The 13508-nt window shown below is 49.1% G+C and overlaps 1 protein-coding gene across 2 annotated transcripts; it reads left to right on the forward strand.

The window, feature by feature from the left end:
• Positions 1-5117: 5117 nt before the first annotated feature.
• Positions 5118-9417, forward strand: LOC116666014 (kallikrein-7-like). Of its 2 annotated transcripts, none has more exons than XM_032487911.1 (6): positions 5118-5195; positions 5505-5625; positions 6110-6269; positions 6498-6745; positions 7005-7141; positions 8825-9417. In XM_032487911.1, the coding sequence occupies exons 2-6, from the start codon at positions 5559-5561 to the stop codon at positions 8978-8980; spliced, it is 768 nt and encodes a 255-aa protein (XP_032343802.1). In that variant the 5' UTR covers positions 5118-5195; positions 5505-5558; the 3' UTR covers positions 8981-9417. The 2 variants fall into 2 exon arrangements, with proteins under 2 accessions (XP_032343802.1, XP_032343803.1); XM_032487912.1 differs by having other exon boundaries at positions 5187-5319.
• Positions 9418-13508: the final 4091 nt, after the last annotated feature.

Consider the following 13508-nt stretch of genomic DNA (forward strand, 5'->3'; position numbering starts at 1 on the left):
AGACTGGGAGTCTGGGTGGGACTTAGGAACAAGTGCTGGGACTAAACCTGAAGGGTACGGGAGGGCTGGGATTTGGGGCTCTCACCAATGTGGTGACATGCATCAACTATCATAAGCCCATGAGGTCCTGAGTTCATTTTGAGCCAAAGGAGACTCTGAGCATACGTGAGGGTATCCCAAGGAAATTGCCTTCTCAGAGAGTGGGTTTGCGCAGCCATGATACTATTTGAATTCTGACCCTTCTGAATCCTTAGCTGTTGACTTCTGTTCAAGGAATGTAACCTCTTTTAAACCTCCATTTTCTCGTCTATTAAATGGGGAAGACAATCCTTGCTCAGACCCATGAGAGGAATAGAGATGAGGTTTGCAAAGCAGCCTGACACATCACACAGTAGGTAGGCAGAAATGGAGGCTGCTTCATTCCTTGGCTGATGGGGTAGGGCAGCTAATACCAATTCAGTGCCTACTATGTGCCCACTCATTTTTCCTTTCATAATTTTATTTAAGTCTCCCGTTTGCCTTGAGAAGTAGAATTTGCTCTCTTCCACTTTAGAGAGGGGCAAAGTGAAGCTCAGAAAAATTAAATCATTTGCCTGAAATCACAAGGAGGGCAATGAGCATTAGTCAAACCTGGGTTGGTCTGACTTGTGAGACCAAGTTCTTTTCTATCACACTTTGTGGCTGAATGGCTCAAGGATCAGGGAAGGACTGGGTCTAAAGCAGGCTGATTTCTGGATGACAGTGGTTTGCAAACTAGTATTTATTTAAGTATCTCCTAAGCTCCCTGGTTTGGGCTGCATGCTTAAAAAAAAAACAACTAACAAACAGCAGTCACACTTCCTCTCCTCACAAAGACTGGTGTTTAGCAACAAAATCCTATTAAATAATCAAGAACATAGAAAGACAGATATGCCAAGCACAGACAGTAGAAGAGATGTTCCAGTGATTTAGGAGTGAATAGCAGGGCTCCAGACTAGTGTAGCTGCCTCCCTCTTCTTAACATAATGCTGAGGAGACAGGGAGCTGAAGAGGGAATCCAGAGATGAAGATTTGGACAACAGATAACAGGTTGGAAGTCTTGCCAAAATTCCTCTTTGGGAAGCCAGGAGGGAAAGATACAGATTGCTGACTCACAGGGCCGTGAGGTCAAGTGGCCTGGCATCTACCCCTACTTGATTTGAGAGCCCATGTCAGAAATGTTGACACCCCTCAAGGCCAGGGCCCTGCTGTGGAATTATTGGAGTCAGGGGTCCGAGTTCTAGGGTCTGATTTGGGATTTGATGAGAGTGTCTCAGAAGTCTGGGGGACTTGGCTTGAGTTTAGTCAGTATGGGATCACCATTACTATGGTGTTAATTGGTACTTTATTTTAGAGTGTGTGAAACAAAGGGTCAAGGTGGTATATGGAGTTGGAAAAATGAAGATGAGGTGAGGGAAAGAGCTGGGCATAAAAATGGGATGGGATTTCACATAGAAACTGGGTTGAAGATGAGAGTAGGGCCAGGGCTGGAGTCAGAGTTAGGAAGGGTGTGAGCTGGAAATGGGTCCCTGGGGAGGGTGTCGATGTGGGCTTCCTAGAATACAACAGGGATGGAGACCATAGTCTGAGTTGTGTATGGGATCAGGTTTGGGACAGAGGCTATAGTGACATTCAGTGTTTGGGTCAAGATGGAGTCTGGTTTATGGTTAGGGACCCAGGATCTGGGTCAAAATTCAGGGTTAAGGTTGGTTAAGGTTGGTTTGTTCCTAGCCTGAGCCGATATTTGGAGTCAGGAACTTGGTAAGGAGCTAGATTCCAAGTTGAGGCAAAAGTTAGAATTAGTCAAGGATTGAGGGTTAGAGGTGGGTATGAGTTGGGGTTTGGGGTTAAGGGTTAGGTAAAGATTGGTGTCAAGAATTCTGTCAAAGGATTGGCGTTAGAATTATGCTTGAGGTCCCTGGATTCTCTCTTCACCCCCCTGCATCCTCAGCATTCTGTGGCTGAGATCTTTTTCACTCTCTCATAAGCACTCGATTATATCCAACCATGCTTTCTCAATGAATGGTACCACCATCCATCAAGCAAGAGACCTGGAAGCCTCCCTCACCACAAATTCCATTCAATCCATCACCAAGGCCTGTTGATTCTCCTAAATGCATCTTGAATCCATCTATTTATTACCATCTCCACTTCCCAAATGGCCTTATCAAGTCACCATCATCTCTCATCTGAACAATAGCATAGTCTCCTCATGTCTCCATGTCCCGTTAAAATCCATCCTTCAAACAGCAGCCAGAGTGACATTTTGAAAATACAAATCTTGTTATGTCACTCAGCTAACTAAAGTCTGAGTAGTTCACCATTGTCAACAAGATAAAGTCAAACTCACCATGACTTACAAGGTTCGTCATTGACTGTTCCCGCCAACTTCTGGTTTCTGAGCTTCATCCATACCCACCTTCCATCTCAGGACTTTTGCACAAGCTATTTCCTCTCCATGATATAGTCTCCAGGCTCCTTTCATTTTCATCTAGTTAATGCTTATTGTTTTCTCACTCTCTGCTCATTGTCACTTTCTGGGTCAAAATCTCTTTGAAGTGCTTTCATGACACCTGGTACCCTTCCTTCAGAGCACATATTATAGTTGTAATTTTACATTTGTTTATGAATTATTTGATTATTTTTCTTTTACACGAAACTATCGTCTCCTTGAGGGAAGGGACTCTGTCCAGGTTTGGGCACCATTGCATCCTCAGCATCTAGCCCAGCCTGGTATGTAGTTGTGCTCAATACGTTTTTCTTAAGTGGTTAAAGGATTGGGTCTGAAAGAAGATTCTTTAGGAGGAGGGCTGGAGAGAGAGCTGGGAATAGCAGCAGGATTGGTTCGTTGATTATTGGGGCTTCAAGATTTAGACTCAAGTTAGAATTGGATTTGGGAGGGGAGGATATGGCTCAAGGGCTAGGGCACATGCTTAGCATGCACAAGGTCCTGGGTTCAATCCCCAGAACCTCCTCTATATAAATAAACAAACAAACCTAATTACCTTCCCCCTCCCAAATTAATTATTAAAATAAAATTTAAAAGAGAATTGGATTTGGATTCATGGTTTGGGATCAGATTTGGATTCTGAGTTGAGATTTGGATTCAATGTTGAGGTCTTAGTATGGAAGACTTTAACTGTAAGAACAAAGAAACTTCAAATCAGATAGGAAACCCAAAGAAGTCACTAGATGAACTGGCTCCATTGTTGGTTAACACACCAGTTCAGCAAACTCATCACAGACCCTGGTTCTCTTCATCTCTCTGTTTGGCCATCTGCAGTGTTTTGACTTGGTCTACCAGCCACTTCTCTTGCCGTCCCAGGAAGGCTGCCACAGTTCCAGAATTTACATCCAGAAGGGGCACCATCTAGCAGAAGAAAAGAGAACTCTTCCAGTGTTTCTTTTTGGAAAGAAGAGACCCTCTCCCAGAAGTGTCCCACTGGTCTCCCCGTCACTCCCCATGGGCTAGAACTACGTCACATGTTCATTTCTAAACCAGTCCCTGGAAGGCAGAATATGGTTTCCATGCTTGGTGCAGTAAAGCTCACAGTCACGGTGAGGATAAAGGAACAAAATCGGGATTCTGATAGAAAGGCAGAAGGAGTGAATGCTTGAGTAGGCAACAATAATGTCTGTTATGGGTCAAACTGGGACAAAAATAGAGTTGGGTTAGGGTGTCAGGACTGAGGTAAGATTTGAGCTCAGGGATGAGGAACAAATCACATTTTAGGGGTCTGATTTAGAACCTGGGGTCAATTCTGCTTTTAGGAACTTGCCTTCAAGTATTATCAGGCAAAGGTTCTCTTATTCCTTAAAGTAAAAGCTGAAGTCCTACATTAATGTTCATGGTCTATGTCAGCCCAGTCCAGTTATGTCTCCGACCTCATTGCCTGCCCTCGTTCTCCCGGCTCATTCAGTTCCAGTCAAAATGACTCCCCTGCTAGAACATTCTAGGCATGTCCCTTGCCTAACTTACCTACCTGTTTGCTCTGCTTGGACTTTGTAACCTCCAAGTAGCTACACGGATCCATCCACCACCTCCTTCAAGATTTTGTTCAAATGTCATCTTCATGTTGTGTCTTCTTAATATTGTAACCGCAGGGGTCCTGAGAGTGGAGGGAACCAGTAACTCCCTACCCCTCTTCCCTGTTGTATTTTTCTCTGTAGCACTCACCAACACCTAACAAACCATGTATTTTACATAGGTGTTTTTGTATTCACAGTGTCCACTCCCCGAGACAGCCTGTAGGAAGGAATTTTTGTCTGCTTTGTTGTCTTCTGTGTCCCTAGGTGTCAGGATGGTTTCTGAAACAGAGCAGTGCTCAACTGCTCAACTCATCATTCAGATGCTTCCTGAATGAACACAATCAGCAAAGATGAATGTATAAGGGAGTTCATCCTAGCATTATTGTAATTAAAACCATCCAAACATACTCTGATTTGAAACAGAGCACGTAAATCATGGTACAACTATAGTACAGAACGTTATGCAACCATTATGAAGGAAGGAGAAACGAACTAAATGTACAAAGATGGAAAGTTGTTCAAGATATCCTATAGATTAAATAAGACAATATCATATTAGATAATGCTTGGTACAGACATTTTGTTAAAAATGCACAATATGTCTAGAAATCTACGGACTAGACTGATAACAGTAAGCATTTATTTACAGGGAAAGCATTTTCTTTTTAATTCATACCCTATTTTAGGGCTGGAAATGGGTTCAGACTCAAAGACATGACTAAGATGCAGCCTGAACAAGTTCCCACAAGCTGGTCAGAATTAGGGTACCGGTCTGGGTCATCCCGGAGAGGGGATGAGATTAAGAAAATGGGCCCCGGAGAAGGACCCAGGCCAAAGCTCATCCCTTGAACCCAGCCGTCCTTGACTCCTGCCCCTGCCCCTCAGAGCCAGAGCAGCTGACCGCCCCCCCACCAGCAGCCCCAGGGGGCCGAGTGCGTGGGGGTGGGGGGGTAGAGAAAGAGCAGTGCAACCAAATGCTTTAGCTGCCCCAGGGGTTCCAGATAACCACAAAGCCGGCTCCACCTGCGCCCCAAGGTGTCGGGGGCGGGCACAGGGATGCATGTGGTATAAGAGGTACGCCCAGCAGGTCTGGAGACGCTTGGCTCCCAATCGAGTCTGGAGTCCAGGTCACATCAGCCCCTTCAGTGGTGAGAAGAGACCTCATGGGGGGCGGGGCGGGAATGAGGCTGGCTGGACAGCCGACTCCTGCTTCTGAGCCCAGGGAGGAGTGAGAAACCGGGACTCCCAGTTCTGAGCGATGAGGGGCTGGAGGTCTGGAACTTGGGGTCTCTTAGGGAAAAAGGAACTAGGGATACAGACTTACAGATGGGGAGGGATGGCAGCCCAGATTCCTGGGTACAAGGGGAAGGAAGTTTGGGGGCCTGGACTTCCGGGTCTGACAGAGGATGGGGTTGGGGGCCAAGACAGCCTATTCCTGAACTCTCTGTCCTTTCCAGCCCCAGCAGAAGAGACCCTTCCCCTGCCTGGCAGAGAGACTCAGAGAGGCCACCATGGCAGGAGTCCTTCCGCTCTCACTGATCCTACTGCTGTCTTTAGCCCTGGGATCTGCTGCACCAGGTGAGGACCAGTCTGGGAGGCCTGCCCTCATCCCTGGACCTCCCATCCTCCCCACTGACCCTCTTCAGGGCTCTCTCTCTCCAAGGGGTCCCTGAGTAGGGACCTCTCTCTGCTCCAGCAGCTCCCTCTCCTCGGAGACAAGACTCTTCTGCCTCCTGCCTCCTTTCTTCCCGCTTCCTTCTGACTCCTGGGGACTCTGTGCCCTCCGGGCCCTGTCTCCTGCACTCAGGGTCTCTCCCATCAGCTTCTGTGGTTGCCCCCGGATGAGATGCTCCACCTGGGTTTCTGAGCCGGGCTGTCTCTGTCTCTGTCCTTCTCCATCTCCTGCTTTCTCGGCACTGTTTTCCATCTCTGCCTCTGCATTTCTTCATGCCTCTTTGTCTGTCTCTCTCCATCTCAGTCTTCAAATTCCTCGGCTGCTAACTCAGCCTTCCCCTGATGTTAGCTACCCATGTTTTTCTCTGTGTCTTTTCTCTGTGTTCAGCCCAGCAGAACATGAGCGGGGAGAAGATTATTGATGGAATCGTATGTCCGAGAGGCTCCCATCCCTGGCAGGTGGCCCTGCTCCACAACAACAAGACTTACTGCGGAGGTGTGCTGCTGAGTGAGCAGTGGGTCCTCACCGCTGCCCACTGCAAGCTGGCGTATGTAGGCCCCGTGAGCACTGCCAGCTCTCCGTCTGGGCCCCTGTCCCCCTCTTTCTGGGTCCTTGTCCCCATCTCTCTGAGTCTCTGTCCCCCTCTCTCTGGGTCCCCATCCCTCTCTCTCTGGGTCCCTATCCCTCTCTCTGGGTCCCTATCCCTCTCTCTGAGTCCCTGTCACCCTCTCTTTAGTCACAGTGCCTCTCTCTGAATGTTGCTCCCCTCCCCCAGTGAATACAACGTGCACATGGGCAGTGACCGGCTGAATGATAAGATGAGCCAGAAAATCAAGGCCACAAAGTCATTCCGCCACCCTGACTACTCCACAAACAGCCACGTTAATGACATCATGCTGGTGAAACTAAGCAAACCGGCCAAGCTGTCATCCACTGTGAAGAAAGTCAAGCTGCCTTCCCACTGTGACCCCCCTGGGACCAGGTGTACCGTTTCTGGCTGGGGCACCACCACCAGCCCTATAGGTAAGGCTGTCTCAGTGACCCAGAAGCCCCAGACCCTAACCTCTCCTCCCTCAGACCAGAGGTCCAGTCCCCCAGCACCTCTCCCTTAGACCCAGGAGACCAGAAGCTAGGCCCCTTTTCATGACCCTAATGTTGCACCCCACCCCCAGTCACCTCCTCCTTTCAGGGTCCAGGGTCTTGGACCCCCATCCTCCCTCCATCAACACCTAGGGGTCTACAGTCCCAGGCCTCGGACTGACAACCCCTCACCCCCTTGCAGTGAGCTTTCCAACGGACCTCATGTGCACAGATGTGAAGCTCATGTCCTTAGAAGACTGCAAGAAGGTTTACAAGGACCTGCTAAAAAGTTCCATGATGTGTGCTGGCATCCCCAACTCCAGTACCAACTCCTGCAACGTGAGACCCCCCTTCCTCCCTTGCCCTGGGTCCCTGGCTGCTTCGTCTCAGCACGGAGACCCATCTTCCCCCTCCATCCGGAATCTGGGGCCCGACCTCGGTGCTGAGCCCTCCCTCACCACCGCCTCTCACCCGCCCCCACGCCCGGCTTTCCTGGCTGTCTCCACCCCATTCTCTGCCCAGGTCACTAGTAGGAGCCCAGCGAGGGCGGGTGAGGCAGAAGGATGAATGGGAGGGACTGGGGATGGGGAAGATGGGACCAGGACTAGGGGAAGGCAAGTGAGGCACTAATTTCAAACCTAAACTTTAAAATTGGGGGTGGGGGACGGAGGGGCAACCCAAAAAACTCAGTAATCAAGGTAAATCGTATTCTAATGCAATATATTTTTTTAAATCCATGCCAAATTCTATGATGAACAAAATGTCAGAATTTTCAATAGAGAGCCATCAGTCTTAGCGAATGCCACCGACTCAGGCTTCAGTGAGCCTCTGCACGGCCCTGTGCTGGCCCTGTCTTCATCTAAAATTGGGATGTGATGTTCATCGTGGATTTTTTTCCTATTAAATTCAAACTTTAAGGTATCGCATTAAAATGTTATTTACTGCAGTTACTGAGATTTTGTGCCTGGTGCTAAGTGTCTCTCCCCTCACTTGGGTCCTGGTCCTGGGCAAAGAACTGCCCCTCCCTCCTCTTTGTGACCTCCTCTCCTCTGTCTCTGGACACTATCTTCCCACGTCTTTCTCTACACCTAATTGCGTCTCATTCTTTTCCTCTGTGTTGCTTCCCTCCCCCCAAAGGCCCCCCATTGGCTGTCTCCCCTGTCACTCTTTTGATTTGCCTCCATCTCTGCCTCTTTCTCCAGCCCCTACTTTCTGCTTCTCTGTCCTCCTCTTCCTCCTCCTCATTTCTTCTCTCCATCCTTTACTCTACCTCCCTTCCTTTTCTATCTGATTTTTTCCCTTCCTGCATCTCCCTTCCCATATCCCTACCCTTCTCTCTCACACCTGCACACTCCACATTCAGGGATGATGAGACGGTACGTGTTAGGCATAAGGGTGACAGGACAGAGATGTTGTCCTAGAGAACGGGGGCTCCCCCTTTTCCCCTAATGAGGGCTGGGTTCCTGAATGTGCACATGGGACAGTGACACAGGGTCCCACACTCAAGAGAGTCCCACACTTGTTTTAATGCACTTCTGTTGTGGTCTTGAAATTCTTAATGCTTTTTGAGCAAGGGGGCCCTCATTTTCATTTTCCACTGGGCCTTGTGAATTATGTCCCAATGGTTCAGTCCTTAGTTTCTAGGACCACCCTGTCCCCCTTTCATGTGCCTGTGTCCACTCCCTGGAGATAATGCTCCTTCTCACACAGGCTTGGTGCTGAGTTCTTAAGGATGGGAAGTAAATGGGGCTCTGACCCCTGGAAGCCCTGCCCCTTCTCTGTGTTGGGTCTCTGGCTGGGGTTCAAGCTGGTGTCTTCAGAGAACGTGGTTTGTCTTCTGCATGATGGCCTTAATCCCTGCTCTCCCATTGGTCCTCAGAGAAAGTGAGTCTCTCCCCACTGGCCAGGGTGGAAGTCCAAGGTCTGGCAAGACATAGATTAACAACTGCGAGAGTTAATGAGACTGAGGTGGGGGTGGGGTTTCACTCTGAAGTTGAAGCTAACTTGCTTTATCCCTTCCAGGGTGACTCGGGGGGACCACTGATGTGCAAAGATACCTTGCAAGGCTTGGTGTCCTGGGGAACTTACCCTTGTGGCCAACCCAACCAACCGGGTGTCTATACTCAAGTCTGCAAGTTCCTACACTGGATACACGAGACCATGAGACAGAATTCCTAATCTCTTCATACTCCCATCTCTCCATCCTTATGCCCTGAACAGGAAATTCACGGAAGTAAGGACATTGATGAAGACCTGTAAGCATACTTGATTTTACCTTTCCTTAAAGAGATCAAAACCTCAACAATATGTGTGTAAACTAATCAAATCAGCAAGGACCTAAAACCAAAACGAGAAACACAAAAACCTTGGTGCTGGTAAAGATGCAATGAGACCAGCACTCTCAGCCATTGGCACTGTAAATTCATACAGTTTTTATGGAAGGTGATTTGACAATGTGAATTGAGACTATTAATTTTTAGTGTCATGCAAGGCCATTTATGCTGTGTGATGTTCAATGAAAAAAAGGGAAGATACAAACATATATATGAATGTGATTTCCACTATGTAAAATGAAAATATTCATACAATAAAACTTGAAAGGACTTGTATCAAACTGCATAGGGGGGTAGTCATTGAATTCTCCCTTTCTCCCATTTGCTTTTCTGTGGGTGTGCACTTTTATAACCTGAAAAACAAAAGCAGAAAAGCTCTGGCGAGCTAAGGCGAGCTAAGGTTGGGGAGAGGGGACCCTTAAGAGAGGGAGGCTGGGAAGAAAGATGTTTCTGATTTTGAGCCCTTGCCCTGCCTTCCTGTCCAGCGGTGTATTTCTCTCCATTTTCCAGGGCTCAGCTTTTCTCATCTGTCAAACGGGGGAGATGGTAGAGAGAGGAAAAGGGAAGGAGGAGAGAATATGTCTACTTCATGAGGGTGGAAAGGGATGTGAAAGTGTTTCTGGGCATTCATTTCACAGGAGGCAAAGTAGGAGGGAGGGAGGGAGGTGGTCTGGGGGACGCATAGGACAGGCAGGAGGATGGGACACCTGGGTCGAACAAGGGCCTGCCAAAAGTAAGCTCCCAGCCTCCTGGGTGCCAGAGGAAGTTGGGGGCTGGGAACCCGGGTAGGTGGGCTCCAGCCCTCAGAAAAGCAAGGGAAGGGGCCTCAGAAAGGGAGGAGGGAAGAGTCCCTGTGACTCAGCCTGGTCACACCCTGTCCCCACCATCAGAGTCTCCCTGAGCAGTCACACCTCAGAAGTTGCTGACAGAAGGATCCACTCCAGCCCAGGACTCGCCCCTCCTACCTGTCTTTCCAGTTTCCCCCCCAGAATCCCCTCCCAGGCCGCCTTCTCCTCTTGATGGAGCACCACCAGCTTCCCCTCTCTCCTGGCCTCCCGCTCTCCCACACTTCACATGGCAGAAACTCTGCAGCCACCGCGCAGCTTCATGTCTTCCTCTCGCGTCCCTGTGCACAGGAAGCTAACCCAGGAGTCCAGACACCCAACCTCCCCCTTCCTCTGGATCAGTGTCAAGTTTAAGTCCTGTTAAGAGTTTTTGGCCCCTCACACCCACAGAGCCCCATCAACTTTCCCTCTCTCCAGCAAGCCACCATGAATCAGCATTCAATTTAAAATTTTGAAAAGTCACAAAACATCACAGTTGCAGTAAATCAGCCTGGAGAAACTTGGCACTGCCTCTCAGGCAGCTCTTGTATACAAGTCTGGAGGTAGACTGGTTTGCAATGACTTGAGAGAGTACTCTTGTTGAATTGAAAAAACAGCTTCCTCTTTTGGGGGACACATAGGATAGCGTCATAGTTCAAGGCAGTGACTCTAGAAACTGGGCTGTTTGGGTCCCATCCCAGTTCTGGCAGCTGCAAGCTATTTGCCTTTGAGCACATTACTTTCCCATCCTTGTTCCTTCATCCTTGAAATGAGAGAAAACAGCACGTATTTCCCAGGGCTGTTATGAAGATTAAATAAGTTTAATATTCAGAAAGAGCTAAAACATTCTGACCCAGGATGAGTCTGCAACGAGTGTTGGGTTTTATAGTTTGTGACTTCTGGCACTTTTTCCTGCTTACGCCCTCATAAAGTCTTCTATAAAACATTTTCTTTACTGAAGACTTTTTCAGAGCCTGTCACTTTGGAGAAACACATCTCATGAATAAGCATGGCGTGTGGGCGGGGGGCAAAACCATGAAAGCCACTGGCAAATGCCTAGTTGAGAGCTTGGTTCTCTCTTAGAGATTCTTCCACTCCCTGCTGCCTACCACATCCCTCCTTTCCCACATGGCTCTCAACAATTCCTCCCCAATCCACCCATCCCCTGTTGTAGTAAGGTAGATCCAGTGAGGGTGTCAGGAGACGGGCCACGTCTGCCACCATGTTGGAAGCTGAGTTCCAATTCAGGCTCCACCAATTTCCTGAGTGTTTGATGGTGAGTAATTAAATCCCCTTCTCTGAGCCTGAGTTTTCTTTTCTGTAAAGCAGGAGTAGGCGTAATGAAGTTATTTAGTCATTTGGTCAACATTTCCTCCAGCTTCCTGTGGGCCGAGTCCTGCGCTGGTGCTTGGGACATAGGGGTGAGTCAGACTTTGTGCCTGCCCTCAAGGAGCTCATGGGTCCAGTGGGGGAGATGGATGTGGATCCAGATGTTCACCATCCAGGGTGACTTAAGGGAGGCACCTGCTGTGGGAACCTAGATGAGACGGACTAACCCAACTAGAGGGGGTTGGAAGTTGGGTGGTGTTTTGGGAAGGCTTCCTGAAGGAGGTAATGTTTAAGCAAAGACTTGAAGGACAAGTTGTGGTTGCCAGGAGAAGTTAGGAAGAGGATCTGGGAGGAGGGAACAGCATAGGCGAAGGCCTAGAGATCAGAAGGCATGGCATAGTTCAGAGAAACGTCAAGTCATCTCAATGGCTGGAGCGCAAGGGAAAAAGTGTACAGAGCTGCACTGAGCAATATGGTAGCCGCTCCCCACGGTGACTCCTGACTTGTGAAATGTGACAAGTGCTGAGGGTGCTGTAAGTGCAAAAGACACATCAGATTCCAAACGCTTATTATGCAAAAAAGTAAGAAGGCAAATTCTGTCTTTAAATTTTTCTTATATTGATTTCACGTTGGAATGATCGTATTTTGGTTAAGTGAAATGTTAAAATGCCTCCTCCTGTTTCTTCTTATTTTTTAACAAATTGTGGCTACTAGAAAATTTTTCAGTGCATGTGTACCTGGCATTCTATTTCTACTGGCCAGCACTGCTCTGATGCTGAAGGTTTTCTAACACCAGGTTGAAGGACTGGGACTTCGTCCCGAGGGTGCTGAGGGACTCAGGCCAGGGTTGTGAGCAGGACAGAGGCAGGCTCAGCTCTGGACACAGGAAGATGCTTCTGAGGTCAAGTGAAGGACACAGAGAAGGGGAAGAGCTTGGGACAATGGTCCAGGTGAGAGAGGAGCAGGTCTGAGGTAGGGCCAGGGACATGGGGATGGAGAGGAGGGACCACACAGAGAGAGGAGGCGGTGGGACAGGGCTTGGGGATCAGCGGGCTGTGAGTGGTCCAACCTGGCATCTGGCAACATGGTGGGTCCTGAGAAGACGATGCTGAGTTCACTGGGGACATGAATGAGAAGAGCCTAGGGGAAGCTGGGGGGTGAGGGGAGAAGCCCCAGAGAGTATACTGAATGCCAAATTGGTTTTCATCCCAGGAGTGATGGGGGGTGGGGCCAAGCCAAGTTGGTGACAATTAGATTTCATGCAAGATTTAAATGTTGCCCATAGTGCCAGGCGCGAGCTGGTGCTGAGGTGGACATTATTATCAGTCGTGCTTGTTACCCAATGACTTTCCCAAAAGTCCCATTTTCCTTCTCACCCGTTCCTGTGATCACCACACCCATTTCTCCCCTTGCGGCCACACACACCCTCACTCCTCCAGGCCACACCAGTCTGTTTCCCGCACATGCCAGGCCTTTTCCCCCCTCTCCTCCTGACGATCAGCCCAAGTTCAAAGGCATTTCCTCAGATCTTCCTGGATCCCCATGTCTCATCACACTCCCGTGGCGCTTCCAAATTTTCCTGCCATCCTGCTTATTTCCACGTCTCTTCCTACCTGTTAAATCTCATCAGCATGCCCTGAAATCCTCCTGTGTCCCAGTAGCTCCCCAGCTGTGCCCGCCACGTCATCCCCTCTGCAGGAGCTAATTCCCCTCTGTGCAAACACACAAGCTTCTTGTGGAAACGCAGGGGGAACCCAAGGGAAGTGAGAAGAGAGACTTAGAGAGTGTCAGTGGAGATTCAGGGAGTCAAGGAGAAAGACAGAGACCTAGAGAAAAAGATGGAGGAAGAAGCAGAGGGGTAGAGAGACCCAAATAGATGGAGAAAGAGAGAGAGAGACAGAGGCACCCCTACCATGGCCAGGAAGAGAGATGGACAGAGAGAGCTCAGAGGTGAGCAGACTTGGAAGAAGATGACCAGGAAGGTCAAGAGTCCTGATATCCGGGAAGAGGTGGGTGGACAATCAAAGGACAGCGACAGGACTGTCAGACAGGGACAAAGGGAAGCTATTGACACAGTCACCCGCCCACCTGCTCGGAAGAAAGCTTGAGAATTGGAGCTGCCAGAAGCATGGCACTGGGTGCTGGGGGTGGACAAAGCCCGATTGTTCGAAGGCCCTTTCCCCACAGCGCCTGGGCCTGCACCCCGGCCCGGGGCAGGGG

Source organism: Camelus ferus, chromosome 9 (genome assembly GCF_009834535.1).
Source record: "Camelus ferus isolate YT-003-E chromosome 9, BCGSAC_Cfer_1.0, whole genome shotgun sequence".
In the NCBI taxonomy this organism is placed as follows: domain Eukaryota; kingdom Metazoa; phylum Chordata; class Mammalia; order Artiodactyla; family Camelidae; genus Camelus; species Camelus ferus.

Coding starts and splice junctions, on each gene's coding strand:
- LOC116666014 (XM_032487911.1), top strand. CDS start 5,559: ATGGCAGGAGTCCTTCCGCTCTCACTGATCCTACTGCTGTCTTTAGCC. Junction 6,270..6,497: donor GCTGCCCACTGCAAGCTGGC/GTATGTAGGCCC, acceptor CCCCTCCCCCAG/TGAATACAACGTGCACATGG. Junction 7,142..8,824: donor CCAGTACCAACTCCTGCAAC/GTGAGACCCCCC, acceptor TATCCCTTCCAG/GGTGACTCGGGGGGACCACT.